General features: G+C 45.5%; 1 protein-coding gene and 1 pseudogene across 6 annotated transcripts in view; both read left to right on the forward strand.

Annotated features, from left to right (window-relative positions):
- The window catches only part of LOC135388537 (transient receptor potential cation channel subfamily M member 2-like), a 408,615-nt gene that overhangs the window by 173,483 nt on the left and 209,205 nt on the right, over positions 1 to 25,927 (forward strand). For all 6 annotated transcript variants that reach the window (XM_064618137.1, XM_064618138.1, XM_064618136.1 and 3 more), the window contains exons 4-5: positions 16,682 to 16,897; positions 17,073 to 17,250. In XM_064618137.1, coding sequence (XP_064474207.1) covers positions 16,682 to 16,897; positions 17,073 to 17,250 — 394 coding nt within the window. The remainder of the gene's footprint in view (positions 1 to 16,681; positions 16,898 to 17,072; positions 17,251 to 25,927) is intronic.
- Positions 12,988 to 15,653, forward strand: LOC135387684 (uncharacterized protein K02A2.6-like; annotated as a pseudogene).

A 25,927-nucleotide genomic window follows, 5' to 3' on the forward strand; every position in this document is an offset into this window, starting at 1 on the left:
ACATACAGCACTCCAAGGTAATATCACGTTTTATGCCATATTCGTGTCTCAGAAAAACTATCGTAATTATAAGAAAAGTGAATTTGCGTGCCTAGGTTGTATGAACCAGTTGTTTGCACTGAGTTCGCAGTTTATAGATTCTGAGATTCGTGGAAGCATCAGAATAAAATTATACTCAAAATATGGTTTGCCGCATTTAGTGGAACTTCTTAGTGGAGAACTTAGAACTTAGTGGAGGTCTGTAAACTCAAGATGGTTAATAATTGAACTTCATGGGCTATGTTATATATGTAATAAAGAGCCCACACAATTTTTTTTCATGAAGATCTGAGAGGGTTGCGCGACGCCTCAGGGACGTTTGGCGTGGAATGACCCAAATGCCATTCATTCACGTACCTTTTTACATTACTAGAGTGTGTTGATCTAATTCTATTTCTAGCTTAATTGGTACTACAATAGCTAATTCTAGCTTGATTGTTCTTAACTAAAACCACAAATGCTTCTGGTGATGAGCCCTCATGTCTGCGAAAACTAAGGAGGTCATAGGGCATGTTTAGTTTGCACTGTCCTAATGCAAAACACTCTTGCTTCAACCAACCCACTCTAAAAATAACAAAATAGAGAAAACTTACCTTAGAGAAAGTCTCAGTTTGACTTCCTATGCGGGTTTGATCTTCACTATGGCCTCACCTGTCATCCATCGTTCTCGTCCAGGTCATGCGAGTGATTGCATTTGTGAAAAGAAAGTTGTAGCCATATGCAGAACATATTCAGTGTTGAGTGTGCAATATCCACATGTTTTAGTAATATTTGCAGATGTAGCTTATGATTATAGAGCCGGACGTTTTTTGGTTAAACCGGATTTGACCTGAATTGAACGCCCTGCCCCCCAAATAACCCGACAGGCTGTCGGGTTTAACCAGATTTCTACCAGTCGTTACGAGGGTTCTTCGCAAACCCTGCCTTCACGTGCGAGCGCCTCTGGGTCAAGGAGTACAACGATTTGGAAATACTGAAGAAGGGAGACAACGAAAATGTGCTTACATGCCGTTTCTGTAACTTGGTGGTGCGTTCGGATCCGGCGAAGAAACCCTACGATTGTATAAGGGAACACCTCACATCGGCAAGACACGATATTCTAAAGAAGGCGAAAAGTGTGCAGACAATGTTTGAAGCTTGCTATCGTCAACATGAAAGAGGAAAGTATGTCGAAGGTGTCGTTCATGAGTTCGTGAGTGCACTGGCCAAGAGTGAAATAAGCCTCGAGCAGGCTGATGGTCCCCTTGGAGAATTTGTATGCAAGCACTGCCCAGCTGCCAAAACAATGCCTGGAGGGCACCAACTTCGTCTTAAGCAGCTCATCGAAGTTTTCGACAAGCACACGTATGGGATCCGCGATGACGTGAAAGACGCGAAACTGAGCTTCATTGTCGACGCGTCTCCTGACATCCTGGGGTATCCTATCGTAAATACCCTTGTCTGTCTACACAGTGCAGAGAGACAACAAAAGGTTGCCCACCTCGTGGACGTTTCGCGTGTGAAACAGTGCAACGCGTTTACTGTGGCTGGCGTACTTCGCGACGCTTTGACATCGTTTGGTAAAGCTTGAAGTGACGTTGTAGTGATCGCAAGCGATTCCGCCCAATACATGCAAAGAATGGTGAAGGATATCAATGCGGGAGAATCTCTGCACATCGTTCACGTAAGGTACGTGCCCCCATTTGATTCACGTGATGATCGGAAGCGCGTCATAATGTATTGCGCGCCTTCAACAGGTTGTTTTGAGTTTGGTGCACTTTTTAAGCATAGCAACAGGCTGTACCAGGAATATCAGGAACTGTGCTCTGCCAATGGTGTCACACTGTCAGATATAAAGAAGCCACCAGCAATTGTGCCCCAAAGGTGGCACAGCTTTTACAGATTCTTAAAGTCACACTTGAAATGTGGGATTGCCTGACGGAGCTAGTTGAAACACACAGTGGGGTCAATGCCGAGGTAGACAAGCTAACGAGCTGTGGGGTAAGAAACAAGAGCATTATGCAACAGGCGTGCTCAACCTCCAAGTGCTGCAACCAGTCACAGAGGTTCAACAGAAACTTGAGAGCGGACAGCTCCTGCCATGACCTAGTCAACGTAATTAAAGCTTCATGAAGTGCTGTCCAGCATTAAGACAAATGTTAGGAACACCAGCAAAGCCTTAATGCTCATGGCAATGTTGCCAAAGGATGTCAGGGTAACTGTGAAAGTGACCTGTCACATCTTCTGTGATCAGATACTAAACAAGTGGAGAGATACTGTTAATAGGAACCTCTCTGGCACAACAGACATGCCTTCCCAAATGGTAATCTGGGAAAAAGCTACTGTACTGAATAAGTTATCCACACATTGCATATCACATGATTTTGATGACTATATAGAGCTTTTCTGTCTTGTTACGGATTGCAGTGATCAGCTGAAAGAGGAGTTTTGTGAATATGTTTGCGAGAATGCCCTTACAAATGAGGACTTTGCACTGCTTGACTATTGGAAGTCCGCATCACTCAGATACCCAACTCTAGCCCCTGCAGCATTGTCACTGATGTGCCTCCCACTTGGTAGCTGCAATGCTGAAAGAAGTTTTAGCAAGATGAGATACATTCAGCGGCCACAAAGAAGTTCAATGGACGATAAACATTTGAAGCACAGGCAGCCTTCCAGGTTTTTGATTGCTTAAGGTGGTTCATCAGCCACCGGCGTCTCAATGCATGTCTATGGGAATCCCAACACATTTTTGAAATTGTTTTGCGGTACAAAGAATTGTTTGATTTGCATGAAATTTGCAAATCCTCTCTGGCTTAAAAATTTTCCCATCATAAGAGAAAATATTGCTATTGCGATACAACATATCCAACGCCGCAGATAAAGAATCTAAAACCATTATTCCCTAGAAATTGGTACACACTTTCATTCAAAACAAACTTCATGCATATCAGACAATTCTTAATCCTTAAGAGAGCATACCAGTCTAGGAGAAAACAGTGCCGTGTATGCCAAAGGGAGTCTGGCCATTAATGGAACCTGCCTATACCTGAGGCTCCACCCACTTTTTGAGGTATCTAGCCAATCACAGGTCGAAATACAGTTGTTTATTATTACATCCATCCAGTACTTATACCTCACCCATATTTACTGGGTGCCACCATTTTGGAGAAACTCTATTGGTTCGGATTGTAACGGATATCACTGGTGACAGACCAAAGCAAAGATGTATGTATAAATAAAAATGCAATTATATAATGCGAAATCCTGCGTATAAGGGTCGTACTTCTTGCTGTTTTCTTGGTGTCACGGTCTTAACTAGTCCTAACGTTAGCTAAATAATGATGGCGGAGTGAAAGTTGAAGCTGATTTTGCAGATGCGTACATGAGCATATATACTCACAGTATGAAATTAAAGTAGCCTGTGAAAATTTTTGGTCACGAAATCTCCGCTTCGCCGTTCCAAGAACCATCCTCCATCTTTGAGAAAATTTGCTTTCATGGCAACTCCCATGGAAAATGGTAACCAATGAAATACGCCTAAGTTTGATTGACAGTTCGAGCCTCTTTTTTAGGTTCCTCCTAATGGCCAGACTCCCTTTGGCATACACAGCACTGGGAGAAAACTCCTATTCACGATTTTCCCGACACTAGATGGCGCCACACTCGCCGTGCCTTATCACGCCGTTCGCCTCTCACTCCGAAATAATCCCCATCGTGCACGATTGAGGTCGTGAGTTTAAGGCACGACCTACTAGATTATAACGACCATGTCATAATCAGCAATCCCTATGAGGAGCCCGTCCGCACAATCCGCTAGGGGCGCTACTCATCGGCACGCGAGATCTGAACCACGATTGGACGATGGAAATTTGAATTCTGAACGCGCAGAAGCGTATGTACGACTACCGTAGCAGACGACAGTACAATAGCTCCTATGCAGAGCCGTATATTAAAAGGGAGTCTGGCCATTGGGAGGAGTCACAAAAAGAGGCTCGACCTCTGGTTGGTTTGCTTTTTACCAAAGGGGTCGCCATGACACCATACTGCCACCCAAAATGGCGACGAAGACAAATGTAGTAAGCGGGGATTTCGTGGCAAAAAATTGTCAGAGTAACCTGATTTTACGCTGCAAATGTACATCCTAATATAAGTTTCTCGGAAATCAGTTTCAACTTATGTTCATCCATCGATACCTAACTGAAAACAATACGTTTTGTCGCTGGTGTTAGGCCTAGTGAACACGGCGATCACAATGAAATTATAACAAAAACGGCGCTGTGCTGTACAATCTTGTATTTAATTGCTGGATTTCATGGATATAAACATTCTTGCCTCTTATATTCCAACTATTCATGTAGGTTTGTTTAAAAATCACACCGACAACAGAATGTGTCCCGGCAGGTGGTTCTGCCGGCAGCGGTACAACGACAGAAGCAGACGACAATTCCCGACGTGCCTCACGCTCCCTAGGTGGCGCTCATCAAATTTGCACCAACAATCCACTACTTTTGCAGATTGCGAGAAGTATCCATTTCAATCCCATCCAATCCACTTGCCACCCAAAATGACAAGCGTTTGCCGGGAGGAATGCACCTCCACCCGATTGGACATTGTGTATGACGTCATGCTCAAACCTCATTGGAGAAAATCGCCGGCAGCGTCGTCTGCTGCATGGTCCGCTGTCTGTTTAGCTCCGTGTCCAGCTTGTTTGTGTAATTGGTGTGTGAACCACGTTGTTTCAGGATTGTGTCGAAGTTTTCCAGTGTAGGAGCGGGGTAAAGGATGCTCAAGTCGCAGAAGTCATGCAGGATTGGGAATCACTGCTTCGCTTCGATGTGTGTAACACGAGAGGAAGGAACCGCTGGTGCACGAGTGAAGGTGCGGGAACAGTACACAAGACATAATGTTGACCCACACTGTTTTCAGCTGTCACCCAACGAAAAGCAAGGACTACAGCTATGGTGTGCTGCAGTGACAGAGTGTATTTCATATTGTAAAACAACACGTACATAGGGTCTGACTCTGACCATTCAGCCGATGCCACCCTATCCATCAACAATGAATTCCTGCGAATAACGATAATTTATTGTGAGACGATGGAGAATAACGTGTGTTTATCCTGTACCCTTTTTGAGTGCACACTGTTTAGTCGCATGTGTATATACACATTGATGTAAACTTCATATCAAAGAAATAGTACGGTGTGGGAGGCTGAAGAATACTTATATCATAGTTTTACACTTTTGAATGCAAGCAACCAGCTGGACAAAGGCCAATGTTAGCTGGACAAAATTACCAACGATGCCCAAACCTGTGAGTAGCGTCCCATTTCACCCCGAATTGTGGGTTCAAAGATAGCACCCAATCCTTGCCCCCCAAATGCAAGAAAATTTTAAATTTCCTGAGCAATGCTTTAACACCAAATATTTCCAAGGCCCGCAAAAAGGGTACAGCAATAAACGCACGTCATTGTCTATCGTCTCAGAATAAATTATCGTTATTCGCACAAATTAATTGTTGATGGACGGGGTGGCATCGGGTATAACCTCAATAGTCAGACCATTTTATAATATGAAAAACAGTCTGTCACTGCAGTACACCATACCTGCAATCCTTGCACTTTCGTTGGATGACAGCTGAAAACAGTGTGGGTAAACCCTATGTCTTGTGTCCTGTTCCTGCACCTTTCCTGTACCTGATAATACCTCTATTATTCATGCAAAAATGACATTTTGGGATATATATTTCTGGTAAGTAAGTATTACCAGATATCTGAATTCATTTTCAAGGCGTTGGTGCAAAATACTTTACAAAATTTCCGTCACAAAATAGACTGCTTATTATTACCCGGAAACTTCGGTAATATATTTTAGAGACTCCTTTCCCCCCTGTTTTGACTTATTTTTCTTTCACATTACACCAGCCCCGAAAAATGATGTCAGTGGAGAATCCCCAGTGACAGGGACCTTCCTTTTTGTTTTGGCTGATCGTCCCCGTTTACCAAACCATACAAAGAAAGGTGGATAGGGGGGGAGGGGGATAAAGGCTTTGGGTCGACACACCCGAAACCAGCTGAGGAAGATATGGAACGGTCGAACGGCGGGGCCTTGCAGAGGGAGTTGCGATATTTCCAACAGAGACTGTTTCTTTTTTTCCTGGACACCAAGAAGAACGATGCGACAAATAATAAAAGGACATAGAGTAAAAAAATAGTAATAACGGTCACTTGACAACATAACAGTTTGCTGTTCCCGTGTAGGAAAAAGTGCAGTTCGACCTCCTTATATTTCATGTGGAAAAAGAAAATATGTGCTTGTAAAAGAACTCCTGAAGCGTAAATTTTTTTCCTCCAGATTTCGTCGTGTTGGACGCTGAGGTCTCAGTTAATTCAATCCAAACTTGAAAATGTGTAATTCGGTCATGGAAAAAGCTGAAAAATGGGACACCTTGTGAGCCAAGTTTATGCGTATTTTAGGCAAATCGCTATTCTTGTAGGGCAACACAGACGCAGATGGAATTACAAAATGGAGATTTCCAGAGATGAATCTGAGCGCTAGTCAATTGCCAACTGAAGGAATGATCATGGAGAAGTTATTTCATATAATCGATCAAGGTCGATTCAGAGTTACGCTTTGGAGTACCACCTTCCTTCACGTGACAAACGACGACTGTCCTACATAGGCTACGGCTCAATGTACCGTACAGCGCATGTCTTCTCTTCAAACTGGGAAAGCGAGACTCTCCGAACTGTAGTGAGTGTGGCTTTGTAGAGGATGTAGAACACATCCTTCTCAGTTGTCGGAAATACGTTCATGCTCGAAGGGTATTACAGGCGAGCCCCTCTCTTGTGGACTCCCGAGCCTTCGACATCACGAAACTGTTAGGTCCTCTGTCATCCGACAAGGCGCTGAGGGCACTTGAAGACTTTCTACATACAACCGGGCTTATGGACATTCTATGGCTCGCTGAATGTGTGCTGTGTGTGTGCCCCCAGCGATTCCGACATTTTACACTCACACGAGAGGCCGGTTTTTCGGAGGCTGTCACCTCGCTGGGTTCCAGAAAAAATGGTCACTGGTTGCGTGGGCAGCAAAATTGGTCACGCAGGGTCCGTGCGCCGAAAATTACAGGAGTGCCGTTGTGAATAGCTGAGGAAACGGATCATAGCCAATCAAGTGCTATCATTTGCCCACATCATTTGTTTAAATTGGGAGACAGGATTTTTTAAATTAACATTCATGTTAATGAACAGTAAAACCGTTGATCGAGGAACATACAAGGGGTGTTCAAGTCAAACCGGGACTTTGTCTCCTGAGTGTACAAACGGCACGCGCTACATCTTTTTCGTCATTTTCACACACGACAGGCCTCCGCGTTCACCACGTGGTGGTCCAAAGTTTGTGCAAAACAGAAGACGCGTGCTGGACAAGATGGCCGACAACGAGGTGAGTGCGCACATCGAACAGCAAATTGTCATGAAGTTTCTCGTGAATGAAGGCGTAAAGTCATCTGAAATTCACAGAAGACTTCAGGCTCAGTTTGGCCATGATACACTTAGCCGCAGCAAAGTGTTTGAGTGGTGCAAACGGTTCCGAGACGGCCGTCCATCAGTGCAGGACGATCCCGGCCGGGGTGGCTCAGAGCCCAGTGTCAGAGATCCTGAGAACATCCAACTTGTGGAGCGCCTGATCCTCAAGGACCAACGGATAACATGTCTTGAACTGGCTCGAAAGACGGACCTTTCAGTGGGAACGTTGAACACTATCATCATACCTGCTAAGTCTCCTGATTCATCCGGGGAGACTCCCGGATTCAGACCGTTTTGTACGATTGTACGATCGAGAAGCAAATCTCCCGGAAAATGCAGTTTTCCCCTCTATATCTAGAACGCCTGCGTTTTGTCTGGCCACACAGACGTAAACGTCAATCCCATACCAGCCCGACAGCCATCGGTATCACTGCCGCTGTCTATTCTAGTTCTAGCACTTCTAGTTTCCGCGCACGGAGAAGTAAGGAGACTGAACTCTGCTAGAAAACGCCGTCACAATTTATCGAGGCAATTGTTGGCCGCGGAGCGGCGCTCGCGTTCCCTCCGGTACTAGCTCCGCGAAATCGCCTGCACGGCAATGCGCCGTTTGTGCTCGAATACTCTACTAAAAAGCGTTCAAAACGAATGTTTGTTTGATAAGCATAAACAACGGTGTCTCCAGTAACGAGTTAATATTTTCTGGTCAGCTACAATTATTTCTTCTCTTTTTTTTTTCGGTTTCTGCTACCTCGTTTTTGTCTCATAGATGGAAGCTACCTGTCGGATAAAAATGGAATCGGAAATAAGAAGAAAAAAAAACCTGAAACTTAAATACGTAAGACAAACGTCTGACATTGCCAAAGGTGTAGTGTCGAACGCCTCCGACGGAATCCTCTGTCGCTTCTCCCCGGCCGTCTCGGGTATCGTGCCCTTCTCTCTCTGGTGCGCGCGTACTTTGACCACTGCGCTAACACGCTAACATACCCCAAAGGAAGCTAACCTTGTTCCGAAAAGCCAGATTTGAGTGGTATGGAGGAAAGAGTATGTTAGAAGCTCTGTAATCGATAGTCGCCGGATGCGATCTTTCCGCAATTGTGCGTTATGTGGGTCGTCGCATAAGCTGGGACTGAGAAAGTTTTATCCCCGTACGTGTCAAGCACTTAAGAGACCTTTGTGTGTGTGAGTGCAAGGAGTGCGGCAGCTGCTGGTTAACGGATGGCGAATCAGTTGGTTAGATTGGTGCGCCATTGCAGAAGCCTTGTGACACTCAAAACAACGGTAACGCTGAGCCATCTCTAAGGCGGAGCACCGCATACTCCGATTGGCTCGCATCCAGGAGGTGGAGCCTCCCTCGCTCTTGGTCAGCAAACGCAAGGATAGTCTTCTCCTTCACATGAATTTGAGTATGCATCACTGTTCCACGGCTACAGAAACACTGCTCACCGACATGATAGCCGCTGCCGCTGCATGTCCCGGTGACCTGAGAAGTGTTGCAGTTTGTCCTCTGAAAGTTTTATTCAATTACATTTACTCACTTATTTTTCTTGAGTAAAACTCTCGGTCAGCCTTGAACGACTCTTGTATATTGTTGCTTATATATTCAATGATATTTGCATGAAGGAATCTTTCAGAGTGGTTGGAAGCATTCTTTCTTCCTTTTCCTGTTTTTAAATCTGGGGATAGGACAGATGTAAACAATTATTGACCTCTGTCTTTACTGTGCAGTTTTGCAAAGGTTTTTAAGATTGCTATGCAGAAAGTCTTTATAGTAATTATTTTCATCGCAAGATAAATTACGTACAGCACGGCTTTATGTCGGGATGATCAGTGGAACGCATCATGTGCTCCTTCATAAATTACTGTGCTCACGTTGTGTACAATCGTGGTCAGGTTGATATCGCATATTTATGACAAAAGCTTTCGACAGAGTTATACATTTTTGTGTAGAACAGAAGCTAACCTCCTATTGGGTTTGTGAGGTTTACTGCAAATGCTGAGAATTACTTGGAGAAGCGATTGAACACTCTTAGCTTCGGAAACCATGTTTCTCCTGCCAACATGTTTCTTTCTGGAGTCCCACATACCCTCAAAGCTCTCTTCATCTTTCTGGATACCAGGCTCCGGTCCTTATTGTGAAGGGGCTCATTTTTTCGTTCACCGCATCACCACCAGCAATGGGGTAAGGCATCGCCCCTGGTGATGAAACTCCCCATTCATCATCTCACAATAAAGTTGTGTTGTTGTTGTTTGGAGTGCCATAGGTTCTAATTTTTTGCTCCCCTCTTGTTTTTTATTTTTATTTTTGTTAATGATTTAACTTCTGTTCTGCATTCACAAGTGCTGCAGTTTGCTGAAGACCTCAAACTGTTCTGAAGGATTTCTTCACCTGATGACTGTGAACTACTTCAGAAGGGTATAAGTGCTGTTTGCGATTGGTTTTCCATCAGTCGCCTCTCTTTCAATGCTAGAAAAACGAACATAATGTCACTTTGTAAAAAGCGGCTCTTCACTAATCTCCACTGGGTTTATGGTGGTGAAGTGGAACACGTGTCTTTTGTTTGTGATCTTGGCATTATGAATAGACAATCTTCTCTCTTTTGCCTTTTACGTAGGTACTGTGGTTAGTTCATCGTTAAAGTCGCTGGGAAGTATAACCCGGTTAACACGAGAGTTTCAATGGCTGTCTTCTTTAACTTTATATGCGAGTTATACTTTAACTTTAACTTAACTTTATACGTAGCAAGTTGGAATTTTGAAACTTGCTGGAATTAGTTCGGAACAATTTGACGGACAAGGCCTGACTAAATTGATAGGGTTCAATGTAAATTTATTGTATTATTAATGCTACCTATATTGGTAGAAAGGTTTGTTATGAATATGAGGATATCGTTCTTAGGTTTGAATTATACACTTCTTGTATAGGTGGTGTTTATGTTTCGACTTGTGGTGATGTTGAATGTGCACCTTTCTTGGAATCAGTGAAATTCTTGTGTTCAGCAGAACTAGATTTAATCATTTATTTTATGTCGATTTATCGGCGGATGCCTCGCCAATGTCGCACCAACGTGCGACATTGATGCATTCGACACCATTACAGCATTGTGGTTGTCCTATATGTAAGTTTGCCCATCGCTCAGGTTTATCATCATGCAGTTTGTCCACCAGCTTGCCTGCGTTTATGCTATTAGCTCTGTTGGGCAACTCATGTTCCCTTAAAGGCGCATGGAAGTGACATTTAACATGGCTCGAAAGCCTGTCTCATCTGTAAAGCTGTCCACCAGGAGTCACCATGCAAAATATTTTTGCTCTGCGGTGTATTGTCACTGCGCAATAAAATTTACAAAAGACAGTCGGAGAAAGCAGTCACGGACGAGAGGCACGAGCCTCGCGTGACGTAGAAACTGCTCTGTGCCTTATTTTTCTTTGTTTTTTCTTCTCAGCTCACGCGCCGCTTATATATGCTTGAGTTGTGGCATTGGACGTCACTGGTCACGTGCCGGAGCCCATGATATGTCACGACGTCTCCTCGTTCGCCGATGGGCTCTTTGCACGGGGAGAGGATTTTTTGAAGGTGTGCAGAACAGAGCCTTGCACATGCTCTGTAGGTCACCTGCGCTCCTCGTTCTTTGTCAGGAGCTCATTTTATTCGTTGCAGAAGACGCCGCAGCGAAAAACAAAAAATATTGTAGGGTTTTCGCTACGGCGTCTTCTATAATAAGTATTTTGTAAAAAAATAAAATAAAATAAAATGCAAAGAGGACAGTCATTGACTCTTCTATTTTTTTCTCTTGCTACCCCCAGTAGTGGAAATTGATTATCTTCAAATAAAGTTTCATTTCATGAAATCTGTGTACTTTTCTTAAATGAAACTTCTGATAAATGGAACAATATTTCCATTCCCTTGGAGTTCCGTTTAAGAGGAGTCCACTGTATGCATAATGCATGTTTTCCCATTTTTTGTTGCATATACATAAGTCATAGAAGGGGAAGTGACGTGTAAAGTGTTTAATGTGGTGGACAAAAATTTTGGTGCTATGTATCTCATGCTCAGTCAATATGTAACTGAAAACTATCTTCTACGTGTTTCCTCAAGAAACAAAAGTGCTATCATTACGAGACTCTACTTACGAGTTTGAAAACAAGGGGAATGTTCTACACGCAATGAAAAGTGTTGTGTATTGTTACGTGGTGTATGATTCAGCCAGGTGCGACGGCGCCGCTTTGGCGCGAGAAGATCATGTCTCGCGGGGAAGCACGTGTTCTCTGGGTTCTGGGATCACGCGATGCGTTCACGCTGATGCGCCAGTCGGGCGTATCCCTTCTTGCACAACAGACATATGTTGTCCAGAAAGCAATAAAGTTCGAGTTCATCGTGATCAACGGAGTCTCAATCTTCCCATACTCAACATTGGCGACGAGGATTGGATCTACTGAGCCTTCTCCTGGGAAGATTGACTTCGACCGATTCGCAAGTTCATGAGACTCCAGATGGCAGCTATCGGAACAGTCAGTGAGTTCGATGTTTCGAATCCTTCTTCATGGGATGTCTACGCGGATCAACTGTGCTTCTATTGCGAAGCTAATGCTATCACGGATGCTGCAAAAAAGCGTGCTACGCTGCTGGCCGTTTGTGGTATCAAGACACTTGGAATCGTTGGATCCCTCGTTTCACCAGCGTCTCCATCCGAAAAGTCCTACGATGCACTGATCGCACTGCTGAAAAGTCATTTCACTCCGAAGCCATCGGTAATATACAGCCACTTCCAGTTCCACAAACGCGTGCAAAGTTCCGACGAAAGGATCACTACTTACGTGACTGAGTTACGCCGGCTAGCAGAGGACTGCAACTTCGGCTCCACAGTGAAAGACTACGTGATCAGCTTGTGTGCGGCATTGGTGATGACGGGTTACAACGGCGTCTGCTTGCCGAAACGGATTTAACCTTCGAGAGCGCTAAGGCAAAAGCCCTCGCTGCCAAAGCAGCGGACGACCAAGCGAAGGAAATACAAAATCAGGGGTTAGCTTCCGCAGCCCATCACATCAATAATGATCACCGGGATCGTAACCACAAGGGATCTACAGCGGAGTCCCGACATTCCAGGGACCCCCCAAAGACTTCGTGCCACGGATGTGGAGCGTCACATGACCGTGACCGGTGCCCGTTCCGTGAAGCACTTTGCCGTCACTGTCACAAAAAAGGGCACATCGAACGCGTGTGTCGTGCAAAGAACTCTCGTGACCAGAAAGTACAAGCACCTGCCCGGCAGCAACAGCGACAGGGTCAAAAATCTTTGCCAACAATGCATGCAGTTGAACAGCCAGAAGAACATGTCTCAGATACTGCAAGTGTCTATCAGATGAACAATGTGGACGAAATAGGAACATCCACTCTCCGGAAGCAGCACACCAAAGTGAGAATAGATGGGTCTGAATGAAAGATGGAAGTCGACTCAGGATCCGATTATTCTATTATTTCTGAAGCTACATACAAGCGCCTATGGCCAGAGAAGGGCCCAACTATTCATCCACTCTCCATTTCACTACGCGACTTCCAAAAGCAGCTAATTCCGCTGCGTGGCACATGCTTCGTTGATGTTGAGTATGGATCCTTCAGAGGTCTGCTGCGGCTTCTTATCGCTGACGGAGAATCAGTGAGTCCACTGGGATACGAATGGTTCGCACCATTGGGTATCAAGTTGACGGGTGTTCACCACATGGATGCCAACCCCCTAGAGCAAGTACTCAACGACTTCACAGAAGTATTTCAGGAAGGCCTTGGAAATTCCACAGGACCTGTTGTTTCACTTCCACTAGATCCTTCTGTTCCACCCATTCGACTGAAGGCAAGGAATGTTCCCCTGGCATTAAGTCCGAAAAATTGATGCTGCACTCGATCGTCTTATCGCTGATAATGTTATTGAATCAATTTCAAATCCAAAATGGGCTACTCCTGTTGTTCCTGTCATCAAACCGTCAGGAGAAGTAAGCCTGTGTGGCGACTACAAGGTTACTATCAACACCGCTATGCGTGCTCATCCATACCCCATTCCTGCAGTCAACTATCTTCTTTCAAGCTTGTCTGGTGGTGGCTGCTACGCAAAAATAGACCTCGCACAGGCCTATCTTCAGCTCCGTGTAGACGATGCTGTTGCAGAAGCACAAACCATCATCACACATCGGGGTGCTTTCCAAGTGAAACGCCTCCAGTACGGTGTGAATGTAGCTCCAGGACTTTTCCAGCACTTAATTGATAAACTTCTTGTGGGACTACAGGGAGTAGTGCCATATTTTGACGACATCTTGATTCAAGCTGCTAACCAGGACGAACTTGCAACACAATTGCGCGAAGTGTTACGTCGACTTGCCCGTGCTGGCCTGCGAGCCAGAAAGGACAAATGCTTGTTTGGTGTGTCCTCCGTAGAATTCCTGGGGTATCGTGTCGACACTAACGGCATTCACCCTGCAGATTCCAAGGTTGCAGCGATCCATGATGCACCGCGCCCGAACAGCAAGCAAAAGCTTCAAGCTTTTCTTGGTCTGCTGAACTTCTACAATTCCTTTCTGAAGGACAAGGCTACCATTGCTGAGCCGTTGCATCGTCTTCTCGACAAGGACGCAGAGTGGAATTGGACTACCATCCATGACGAGGCTTTCCAGCGAGCAAAAGAACTTCTCTCATCAGATAGCATTCTTGTACCATTCGATGAGAAACATCCTACATTCCTCACGTGTGATGCATCACCTTATGGTGTAGGGGCTGTACTAAGTCAGCAACAGCCAGATGGGCGCGAAGCTCCAGTTGCATTCTCTTCACGCACGTTGACAACTACAGAGTGTAACTACGCACAAATCGACCGTGAAGCTCTCTCCATTATCGCCGGAGTAAAGAAGTTTCATCATTTTATCTATGGATGTGCGTTTACAATTGTGACTGACCACCAACCACTTCTGGGAATATTCACAAGGTCAAAGCCCATTCCGATGATAATCTCACCGAGAATGCTTCGTTTGTCTCAGATGCTAAACGCTTACGAGTTTGAGCTTGTTCATCGGCCTGGGAAGAAAATCGCTAATGCAGATGCTCTAAGCCGCTTGCCACTTCTCGTCAAAGACGAAGCTATACCATGTCTGCCTGAAGTGCTGTTCACTGAAGAGCTGGCCAGTCCATCGCTTCACGCGAAGGACATTGCAAGCATGACTATACACGATCCTCAACTTTTCCGAGTTCTCAACTGGGTGTGGAAGCTGGGTTGGCGAGATGACAAATGTCCAGATGAGTTCAAGACATTCTGGTCGAAACTCTATGAGTTATCTGCTCATAAGAACTGCCTCTTGTGGGGAAACAGAGTAATAATTCCCAAAGAGGGTCAACAGCGAGTGTTAGACGAGCTCCATCTGGGTCATCCAGGGATTGGACACATGAAAGCCCTTGCACGGTCGTACGTATGGTGGCTGAAGATCGATGAGGACATCGAACAGTCTGTAAAGAGTTGCACCGAATGCCAATCCACGAGGCATGCACCACCATGTGCGTCGATACATCCTTGGGAGGTTCCACACTCTCCATGGTCTCGTCTTCACGTGGACTTTGCTGGTCCGTTCCATGGACAATCATTCCTCCTAGTAGTTGACGCCTACTCAAAGTGGCTAGAGGTAAAGCTCATGCCATCTACATCTGCCGAAGCTACTGTCAACGTACTGCGGGAGATCTTCGCTACGCACGGCATTCCAGATGTTGTGGTCAGCGACAACAGACCTCAGTTCACATCTGCTCACTTCCAAACATTCCTTCGGAGAAACGCTATAAGGAAAATTCTCGTGGCCCCCTATCACGCTGCAAGCAATGGACAGGCAGAACGAATGGTGCAAACAATGAAGGACTCGATGAAACGTATTGTACAGCTGGCAGCAACGACTTGCTCGTTTCCTCTTGCATCAGCATACCACTCCAAACTCATCAACAGGTTTTAGTCCAGCCGACCTCCTTATGCGACACAAGTTGAAGACTTGTCTGGACAGATTGCATCCAGACGGAATAAGTAAACGCCAGGAGGTAGAGGAAAAGCAGGCTCCCAGACCAGCCGTCAGGACCTTTAAAGACTGACCCGGTGTATGAGCAAAACTACGGCCATGGACAGCCATGGATTCCTGCAACAATTGAGAAGCCTACGGGACCTGTGTCATACAGATGTGTCACTCAGGATGGCAGGGTTGTGCAATGCCATCTAAACCAAATGAGAGGTCGCGCCACACCAAGCAACGAACTGCCAGAGTCAGTTGAGAACCCGACTGATGTTTCTACAGCCGACTGTGTCCCACAAGGACTTGTAACACCTACATCTATTCCGATGGATCAAGCACCAGCTAGTTCCCCAGCTGTTCCAGAAGCCAGTGCGTCTTCACCGCAACTTAGTGGTCCTATCTCTACACGACCACGCCGAATGATCACACGTCTGCGATATTTGGACGATTTTGTCAGCTAGGGGGAAGGGGTCTTGTGTATTGTTGCGTGGTGTATGATTCAGCCAGGTGTGACGGCACCGCTTTGGCGCGAGAAGATCATGTATCGCGGGGAAGCACATGTTCTCTGGTTTCTGGGATCACGCGATGTGTTCACGCCGATGCGCGAGTCGGGCGTATCCCCTCTTGCAGAACAGACATATGTAGTCCAGAAAGCAATAAAGTTCGAGTTCATCGTGGTCAACGGAGTCTCAGTCTTCTCAAACTCAACAAAAAGGTACTTTAAGATATCTTTCCGTAGTCTACTATTTAATAACATAATGAAATGTCTGCCAATGGTATGTTTCCCTGACACTGTTATGCGATTTCTGTTTATATTTGAAAAATCTCTTGCACAGAGAAACAGAGCCACATGTTCTATTCTGCAAACAGCAGTGCTCAAACATTAAAATTATTGTAACTTTGCATGTATACCACACTTAAGTTCATTACAGCATTGCGCAATGCAGGTGCAGATCATTAATTGATCTGTTCTTGCGTTGGATGAGTATAGATGAGCGGCCAGTTTGAGAGGTGGAAGCACAGTGATTTAACGTGCGGTTTAGCATGAGTGTGTTCTGCATGAAAAAAAAATATATATATATATATATATATTTTATCTGGTGTTTACAGGCAGCAAATACGACTGATATGTGGATAGTGACCAATGGTTTAAACTTGGGGATGAGCAAAGAAATAGGAGATGCTGTTCGTCTGGAGCTTCTTCGCCGAAGGGCCCTGCGCTGTCACAAGCACCCAAGTCGCAACAGGGCCCGCGTGCCTCCGTTGACGCTTGTTGGCATCGTTCGAGAGGACACACTCATGTATGCACACTGTCTGGATGGACGGGTATGAAAATGTTTTACCACATACTTGTAATTTTCGTGGTCTGTGTGGCAATGCTACACTATAACGTTTTGAATCCCCTCTGCAAAAATAACTTCCCTTTATGTTGTGGCTTGTGCGTCTTAGATAACATCACTTTTTCATCCCTAATGATTTCATCATTGTGGCAACCTTTCAGCAATCCGTTGTCCAGCTTGAGAACGAAGGTAATCGACCGGAGGAGAACAAGTTCGAGCTGAACCCTGACCACTCACACTACATCGTAGTGAGGGATGACACTGTCAACAGGACTGGTCTAGGGTACTTCACCCTGAAACTTGAACAGAGTATGGCCACTGACTTGACCACAGACAGCTGTAAGTGTTGTTTTTGGTTCAATGTGCAGTGTAGGAGCTTTAGCGGTATGGTGGCTTGTGATACAGAAACAGGTACAGTGCTGAGAAATATAAACAAGAGTAGGTCCCAGCCCTAAATATAGCGACCTAGCTTCGTGCCTATCTCTCTATTTTTTATATGTAGTGCATAGGTTCTCAAACTGTGTTTCGCTGGCTGCTTTCCTGGGTACCGCGAGCAACTCCTCACCTCCGTCATGCAGCCAAAACTCCCTTGGCTTGGCTTGCCCCAAATATGTGATCCAGGCCAATGTTGGTCAGGCCCAGTATGACAGACTGCAATATGACAGTGTCTTGTTCCGCGAACATGCTTCTCTGTGCAGTTTGAGGGACTTTATCTGGTCATAGGAGAGTGTGGAGGCGTGCAGTTTCACCTCCATAATCTCTCATACTGCCTATGAAGGTACTTCTGCAGTGGACAAAATGTTTCTATAATTGCATACTTTTTTAGGGATACTACCCTGATGTGTGGGGTTGCTCGATAAGTTTTCCTAAAATATAGTCCCTGATGTGGGGCGGCTAAAAAAGACTATGCACCGATCAGTTGATGAGGGCTTTTAATTATCTGATGTCGAAAGGAAGCAATAAGGAAAAAATAAAATAAAAAACCTGCATACACCGATGGCGCATCTCGAAATGGCAAGTCCGCCTCGGCATTCGTCATCCCGTCAGAAGGCGTAGTGGAAGGACATCTCCTTTCGCATCAAACCTCATCCACAGATGCGGAACTCTATGCCATGCTTTTCTTTCTGCAGCACATCGTTGATTTTACCCTGCAGGAATGGGTCGTGTTCACTGACTCTACAGCTGCGCTGCAAGCAATTGAAAATTCTGGCATCCGAGGCTCATCCGCACCGTTGCTGTTGGATGTGTAAATGGCTTACAACCTTGTCCACGAAGCAGGCCACAGGCTGGTTCTCCAGTGGGTTCCAGCCCATTGCGGTGGCGAACGAACAGGCCGACAGCGCCGCAGAAGCAGCTCTCTCGTCTCGGAGAATGACGCATATTGCGCTGCTGAGAGGAGATCGCCGTTCCGTCCTTCGACGCCTCCTGACTCCTCTTACTTCCTGCCAAAGGACCGCTGACATTCTCCCCTCAGCCATGCTGAGCAGAGTTGATTCAGTGCTCGCTTTCCGCATGCCTCGACATGTACCTCTCGTCAAGATGCTGCATTAGTTCATCGAATGCGCCTCGATGTGGCTTTTACAGCGCAGTGGCGTTACCGCTTGAGACAAGTTGACTCTCCCCAATGCAGTCACTGCGGTGCTGTAGAAGATCTAGAGCACATTCTTCTCTATTGCCCACACTATCAACCTTCCCGAACCGTACCCTCCAGATCCCTCAATGAGCTGGACTCCTGCCCCCCCTCTCTCACAAAATTGCTTGATCCCTCGCCACATCCAGCACACCAATGCTCTGCCCTCAAAGCTCTCTTCACCTTTCTGGATACCATAGGACTTCGATCCATATTGTGAAGGGGCTCATTATTTCATTCCCCACATCACCACCAGCAATTGAATTGAATTGAATTGAATTTATTCAAGATATGCGAATGTAAATTACACTGGCTATGTACAAGGGATGGCCTAAAAGCAGCAAGACTGCTGCTTGACGAGGGCACACCCCATGGGGTAGAGTATTGCCCCTGGCGATGAAACTCCCCATCCATCATCTCGAAATAAAGTCGTTGTTGTTGTTGTTGTTGTATTTACTTTGCTAATCTATGTGATTGCATAATTTGCATGCCCTTATTTTGCACGAAAAATGCTGATAGAACAAAAAATCGAGTAAGTTCTGCACCCACAGCTAAGTGGCATTCAACGTTGGCTCAGAGTGCACAGGATTGTCTACGTCCGCCAACTAAAGTACCATATTTACCGAAATATAAGTCGATTTCTTTTCCCCAAACTAACAATTTCAAAGTTGAGGGGCAGATTTAAAATAGGGAGCAGCGCAACTACGTGGAAGAGGAAGAACTGGAGAGGTAGATTATCAGAGAGCCAAGTGCACAAGACATGCCTACGTGGCTGCAAACGCGACTGTAGTAAAGCGTAAAGCTGTGAAAGTGAACCTTGGATCTTGGTAAGGTATACGATGCTCCTTTCCGGCATCGTTCAAGTTACGTGCGATATTGTTCGCTGAAGCCAACAACTACTACATCTTCAACTGCTATGGCATACGCCACAGGTTAAAAGAACCGAAGACAGCGAGCTTGATGCAAAACTCAAAGCAATTGTGGTAGGAATGTGTGACAAGAAACTGTTGGTCATGTGCTACATGCTGCAAGAAGAGGCCAGGCAGCTTGCAACAGAAGAAGGGATAACCAGAGCGCATAAGTCAAGTGGCCACTGGGTAACAGATTTCATGAGACGGAGTGAACTGGCCCTTTGGAGATGAACAACAATATGCCAGAGGCTTCCACAAAAGTATGAAGAAAAGGTACAAGCATCCCACTTTACTTGAAGCTTAGAGACCAGTGCCATTACATGATTGGCCAAATCGGTATTGCGGACCAGACACCGGTATTTTTTTTACATATCACAACTGTGTCACCAAAAGGCACCCAGGAGTTGAGTGTGCTTTTTCTGGCCAACGAGAAGTTTCACTTCACTGTAATGTTTTTGTGCCTTGCAGACGGCACGAAACTGAGTCCGTACATCATATTTAAGTGAAAGACCCTGCCAAAAGAGCAGTTTCCAAGGGACAGGATCGTGAGCTCCAACGAATGGTCATGGAGTGGTTCCGCCTTGTTTGATGCCTTTGACCTGGGGCCCTGTTCCAACCACACAATTCGTTTGTGCTGGACTCATTCCGTGGTCACATCACAGTAAGAGTGTAGAAGGTGCTAGGAGCAGGGTGTCGAACCGAACCGAACCCGAACCCGAACCGAAAACCGTACCCGAACCGCTATTTTTGCCTGAACCGAACCCGAACCGAAATTTTCATGACACTGCTGAACCCGAACCGGAGCAGAACCGTAAAAAATAATAGCGGTAACCGGTTCGCAACAAAACGGTTCGGACATAAAAGAAGTCAGCATAAGAGTTCCTCTCTATCCCCGAACGAAGGCACATTGGTATCATCATCACGCGCCTATATCATGGATTTCAGAAATGTTCACCTAGCAGTCAGACGACGACGTATGGTAAGTATACTTTCAGTGTCTTTTTAACGCGTTGAAGCGCAGTTGTCCTTGCGGGCGCCGCGGCTAGCGCCCCAGCGGTGATGCGGCGTCTACTCTTCAGAGACGAGGTGCCATCACTCTTAGAAATGAGCTTCACCGCATAGCACGCTCCTAGCCAACCACCATCTTGAATGATATCGTTATCTGCCCTGATTTGTTGAAAACGGGAGGCGTACGCCTTTTTTGTGACAATTATGAACAGCATAAGTGTCACACAAAGGCGTACGCCTCCCGTTTTCAACAAATCAGGGCAGATAACGATATCATTCGAGATGGTGGTTGGCTAGGAGCGTGCTATGCGGTGAAGTTCATTTTTAAGAGTGCACGCGGACGAATGAAACAGGAATGGAGTAGGCCAGTTATGTAGCTCTACAGGACGAATATGTGATCAAATAAGCGCCCAAGATTTCCCGTTACACGTGAGCAGTACAAATGAAACAAGTCAGAAACATGAGAAGTGGAGAAGGAGCGTACGCAGAACGGTGCCTGTTCGATTGGTCGTGGTTTGAAAAGTAAATGTGGTTCTTCTTATTGGTAGTGCAGTTGTGTCGTGACACATTGCCTTTGTGTTGTGGATAAACTAGTACACTGCTGTGAGCTCGGACAGAGTAAGGCTGGCGGCTTATTTTCGACATGCTTCAGTACGGTTTCAGATCGATTCACGCTGCAAAGGCAGTGTGCCGGCAGGTACTGTCGTCTATATGTTACGCTGTCCATCTTATTAGGCTTCCTTTAAGTGTATCTTGCTGGCACTGTGCGTGTGAAAAAAGAGATTTTGGGAACAGAAAGTAGCAGGACTACACCGCTTCAACAGCGTGGACTCTATTTGGAATAAGTGTTCATCCATTTCTCATTGCTCTCGCTAAAGGGCTACCTGACCTCTAGAGAGTTATTAGCCACGCATTTCCTGATAAATGCAGTTTTATGGAACATATAAAACGGAAGCATTGAACCGGTTCGCGAACCTGTTCGGGGCTGCGAACCGGTTTGCGAACCGGTTCGGTTTTTGGCGTGGCCGAACCGGAACTGAACCGGAACGAAATCAAAACAATGCGAACCCGAACCTGAACCGAACACGTATTTGTTGCGGTTCGACACCCTGGCCAGGAGATGCTGGAACGGATAGATATGCTTGTGACTCCTGGCGGTCTAACGAGCCAACTCCAACCGCTTGACATGAGCTTGAACAAACTGTTCAGAAGCCACATCAGACAGCTGTATAACGAGTGGCTGGCCAAAGACTGAAACGAAATGACTTCATCATGATGGATTAAATGAACGTCCTTGTTCAAACTGTGTAAATGAGTGTCGTTGGCGTGGGCGAGTGTATCACGCGATGTTGTCATGGGTGCTTCAAGAAGTGCTGCCTCTCACTGGTCTACGACATCTGCTAGAGTAGCGACGATTGAAAAGGGGTTGTCTTTAGATGAGGAATAAATACAAAAAGTGTTTGCTATGACTGGGGCATGACACTTAACTGTAAGAAAGCGGTGCTTTGTCATATGACTAACAAGAAATGTACCTTACTTTGCGGTTATTGCATACTAAGCCAGAAGCTAAGTAGGGTAAAAAGTTTTAAGTACCTGGGAGTTACCATAAATTATAATTTTAGAATGGGACGATCATATTGACATAATATGCAGTAAAGCAAAAAAGTTGTGGACATTGAGAAGAAGGCTGCAGCTTGGCACCAGAGAAACCAAATTAGCAGCTTACAATACCTTAATTCGCCAAGTTCTTGAATACGCTAGCATAGTTTGGGACCCTTATACAACCAAGTTAAATAATAAACTCGAGCAAGGGCAAAGGATGGCAGCAAGATTTATCATGGGAAATTATGGATGGATTGCGACAGTAACACATATGCTTGAGCAGCTACCTATGGAACCTCTTGCCAAATGATGAAAGGCAGCCAGGCTAAGGTTTTTATTCCTCATCTACCACAACAAATTGACAGTAGTAAATATATTACACCGTACATATTACCACCATATATTAGACCGTCAGAGCAAACGAATCAATCACGACAAGAACATCAAGCCGTACACCTTGCACATAGATGTCTTTAAGTATTCATTTTTTTTCCCTGATTCTATTGATTTGTGGAACAGCCTACCCCAGTCAGTCGCCTGTGTCGACGATGTAAACAACTTTTCCAGTTTGTTGCCTAGTGCCCTTGACATCATCTCGAGTATGATGCTGTGATATGTTTTTTTATTTGTTTGCTTATATTTAATTTATTTGTTTGCTCTGACCTGCAGCATATTCGCCAAGTTCTTGAATACGCTAGCATAGTTTGGGACCCTTATACAACCAAGTTAAATAATAAACTCGAGCAAGGGCAAAGGATGGCAGCAAGATTTATCATGGGAAATTATGGATGGATTGCGACAGTAACACATATGCTTGAGCAGCTACCTATGGAACCTCTTGCCAAATGATGAAAGGCAGCCAGGCTAAGGTTTTTATTCCTCATCTACCACAACAAATTGACAGTAGTAAATATATTACACCGTACATATTACCACCATATATTAGACCGTCAGAGCAAACGAATCAATCACGACAAGAACATCAAGCCGTACACCTTGCACATAGATGTCTTTAAGTATTCATTTTTTTTCCCTGATTCTATTGATTTGTGGAACAGCCTACCCCAGTCAGTCGCCTGTGTTGACGATGTAAACAACTTTTCCAGTTTGTTGCCTAGTGCCCTTGACATCATCTCGAGTATGATTTTGTGATGCTGTGATATGTTTTTTTATTTGTTTGCTTATATTTAATTTATTTGTTTGCTCTGACCTGCAGCATATCCATCCCCCCTGTAACATTCCTGACAAGGACTAACAGTATTGTAAAATAAATAAAACAAACAAATGTTCCCACTTTTTGCCCTTGCAAAGAAGTTTGTCATGTTTATGCATCGCGAAGTGGAGAGTCGACTTACATCTGGATGGATCAGTACTGTAGTAAGTATGGTACAGTTCGGACCTGGAAGGTCCAAGATTCAAGCGGTTGGCCAGACAAGAGATTCACACGTCATGGAATGGCAAGACCAGTCAACAAGTTACTCTGCACACCTGTAGCATCCAAGTACCCTGCACTCCTTGGAAAACTTGGCCACATAAAAGCGGTATCACATGAAACTTGTACCTGAAGCAGTGCACAGTGTGAGAGCTGAACTAAAACCAATAGTATAGAAGCTCTAGGTCAGCATTTCTCAAACTTCTCATTGTGTCAGACCCTCAAAACTACTGAGAATCCATTGGAGGACACCAGTTAAGTACGATTCATGTTGCCGTAAGGGATGTGAGGAAAGAAAAGGAAAAACAAACAAACAAGGCACTGCCATGCAGGAAAAGAGAAGGTAGTATATTTCTGCCTTCTTTAGTATCACAGTGTCACACATGAAGAACCTAACAACATTGCGTTCAGTGCGAAGTGCGATGCTGCATACTGGAGGCTACAAGTGCCATAACATCAGGTTCAGTTGAAGAAAGACACAGTCGTAAGTCCAGCTCAATGTCAGTCCTGTTCCGTGACCTTTACTTAATGTGAACAAGTGCAGAAAACGCAGCATCGCACAGGAAGGTTGCCGCAAAAGGGAGCAAGAGCTTCAGCGCTTCAGGACCAGCACTCGCTAAGACAGTCTATTCGGGCTGTCTTCGATTGCTGTGGACCCCCACGAACACTCCGGGGACCCCGAACCAGGACCCCGGGGTCAGCGAACCACACTTTGGGAACCACTGCTCTAGGTGATAGGGGAAGGTCGAATGATCAAAGGACTGGTGTGCACCCATGGTCGTCGCTAAAAAGATGGATGAGAAACCATGCATCTGTGTGAGCTGCTGAAAGAGGAAACTATTTTGCCTACGGTCAAAGAAAATTTCACAAATTCGTAGGGTCCGGGTGTACAGCAAGCTCATGATGAATAGCAGCAGCGGTCGAGACAGGATACAAACAACGTACAGCTTGAGCTTGTACCAACTACCCCGGCTCTCTACATTTGTACAGCAAGCTTGATGACAATGTGGATATTGGCAAGCATCCCTGCCCATAAGCAGAGAGTTTTCAATCTGCTCGAGGGAAGCTGGGGCACAACGCCCTCCCTTTTATACACAGAGGTCTGGCAGGGTGTCGGGATTCCCGTGTTGTGATGCTGTGAGACAAATTTTTACAGGATTTTCACGATCACCCGCACAAAAACATGATTCTTAGGATATCCCTCGAAACATTCATCTTGAGTGTCAGCTTAGTAGATTTCCCGGAGGGGGCCTGGCCTCCCCGGGAAAGTTCCAGGGGGGCTCAGCCTCCTGAACCCCTCGTAGTCGGCGCCTATGCCCCTGGCAGCGAAAAGCTGGAGGCTAACCACGTTGGTCATGCCACAAATTTCAAGGTTCTGCATAATTTCTGTTTAAAAAAGCCCCTTTCTGGCTCTGAATGGGTCACAATAGGGTATTCTAATGAGGCTGTGGCCGTGCTACAAAATACAGTTGCATGCTTACATGCTCGAGCATAGGTTGACGGCGCATTCCTATGGTTCATGCCTTGTCTATTTGGCAACCAATGACAGTTTACAGAGAAAGTAATCAGGTCAAATACTTATTTTGAGAATAGGGTCCCGGGTGATTTCTTGCATTAATGCAATGGGTATTTTGTTCATTACCCCTTAAAGAGCAACAGAACCATTAGTGTGTGACAGAATGGTAGGGCACAACAACCACTGGTGCCCTGTAAAGATGTCTGTGTACATTTTGGCAAAGGGACCATGGTGCACATTTATGAGATGAGGAGTGCTTCATAGGAGATGAAACATTTGATTAAATTGTTATTTTGAAAGGCAACGTTAGTGTACCGTATTTTCACGCGTATTAGCCGCACCGCAGATAAGCCGCAGGACTCGTTTTTAGATACATTTTGAAAATGTTTTTGCAGATAAGCCGCACTCGCAGATAAGCCGCGGGTAATACGACGCGACTGCTTTGTGCGCTAAACCAGTGATGCACATACAAAATCAACAGAGACGCTCAACGCTCGTCAGCGCCGTACTCCCTGCTAGCTGCCCTGTTCCCGTACTTGTCCGCGAAGTCGACGACTTTTAGTTTGAAGCCGCTGTCGTGGCTTTGCCTCAGCGTTGGAGCCATGCCTTACCTCTATCTGCCGTGCCCGTGTCCACGAATGCTGCTGCTCTCGTCAAATGAGAACTGACACTTAGCTGACCCAGTTTTATCCCGATGACAGGTGTGTTGAACCCTTCCTGTGGGTCTGCCGACAAAGGAGACCGTGGGGAAGGCCATAAACCCTGTCCACATTCCGGTGTCTGCATGATGTATAACAAAGGAGGTCAGTTCTAGTGTTCTAAGATCGGATTATGCCCTTGTTGCGTGTTTTTCCTGGATTGACGGGTTAGTCCACTCGAATGTGGAGTGGACCCGCCCCCGTTCGGTATTGTTCGTG

The sequence above is a fragment of the Ornithodoros turicata genome, chromosome 3 (genome assembly GCF_037126465.1).
Source record: "Ornithodoros turicata isolate Travis chromosome 3, ASM3712646v1, whole genome shotgun sequence".
Taxonomy (NCBI): Eukaryota; Metazoa; Arthropoda; class Arachnida; order Ixodida; family Argasidae; genus Ornithodoros; species Ornithodoros turicata.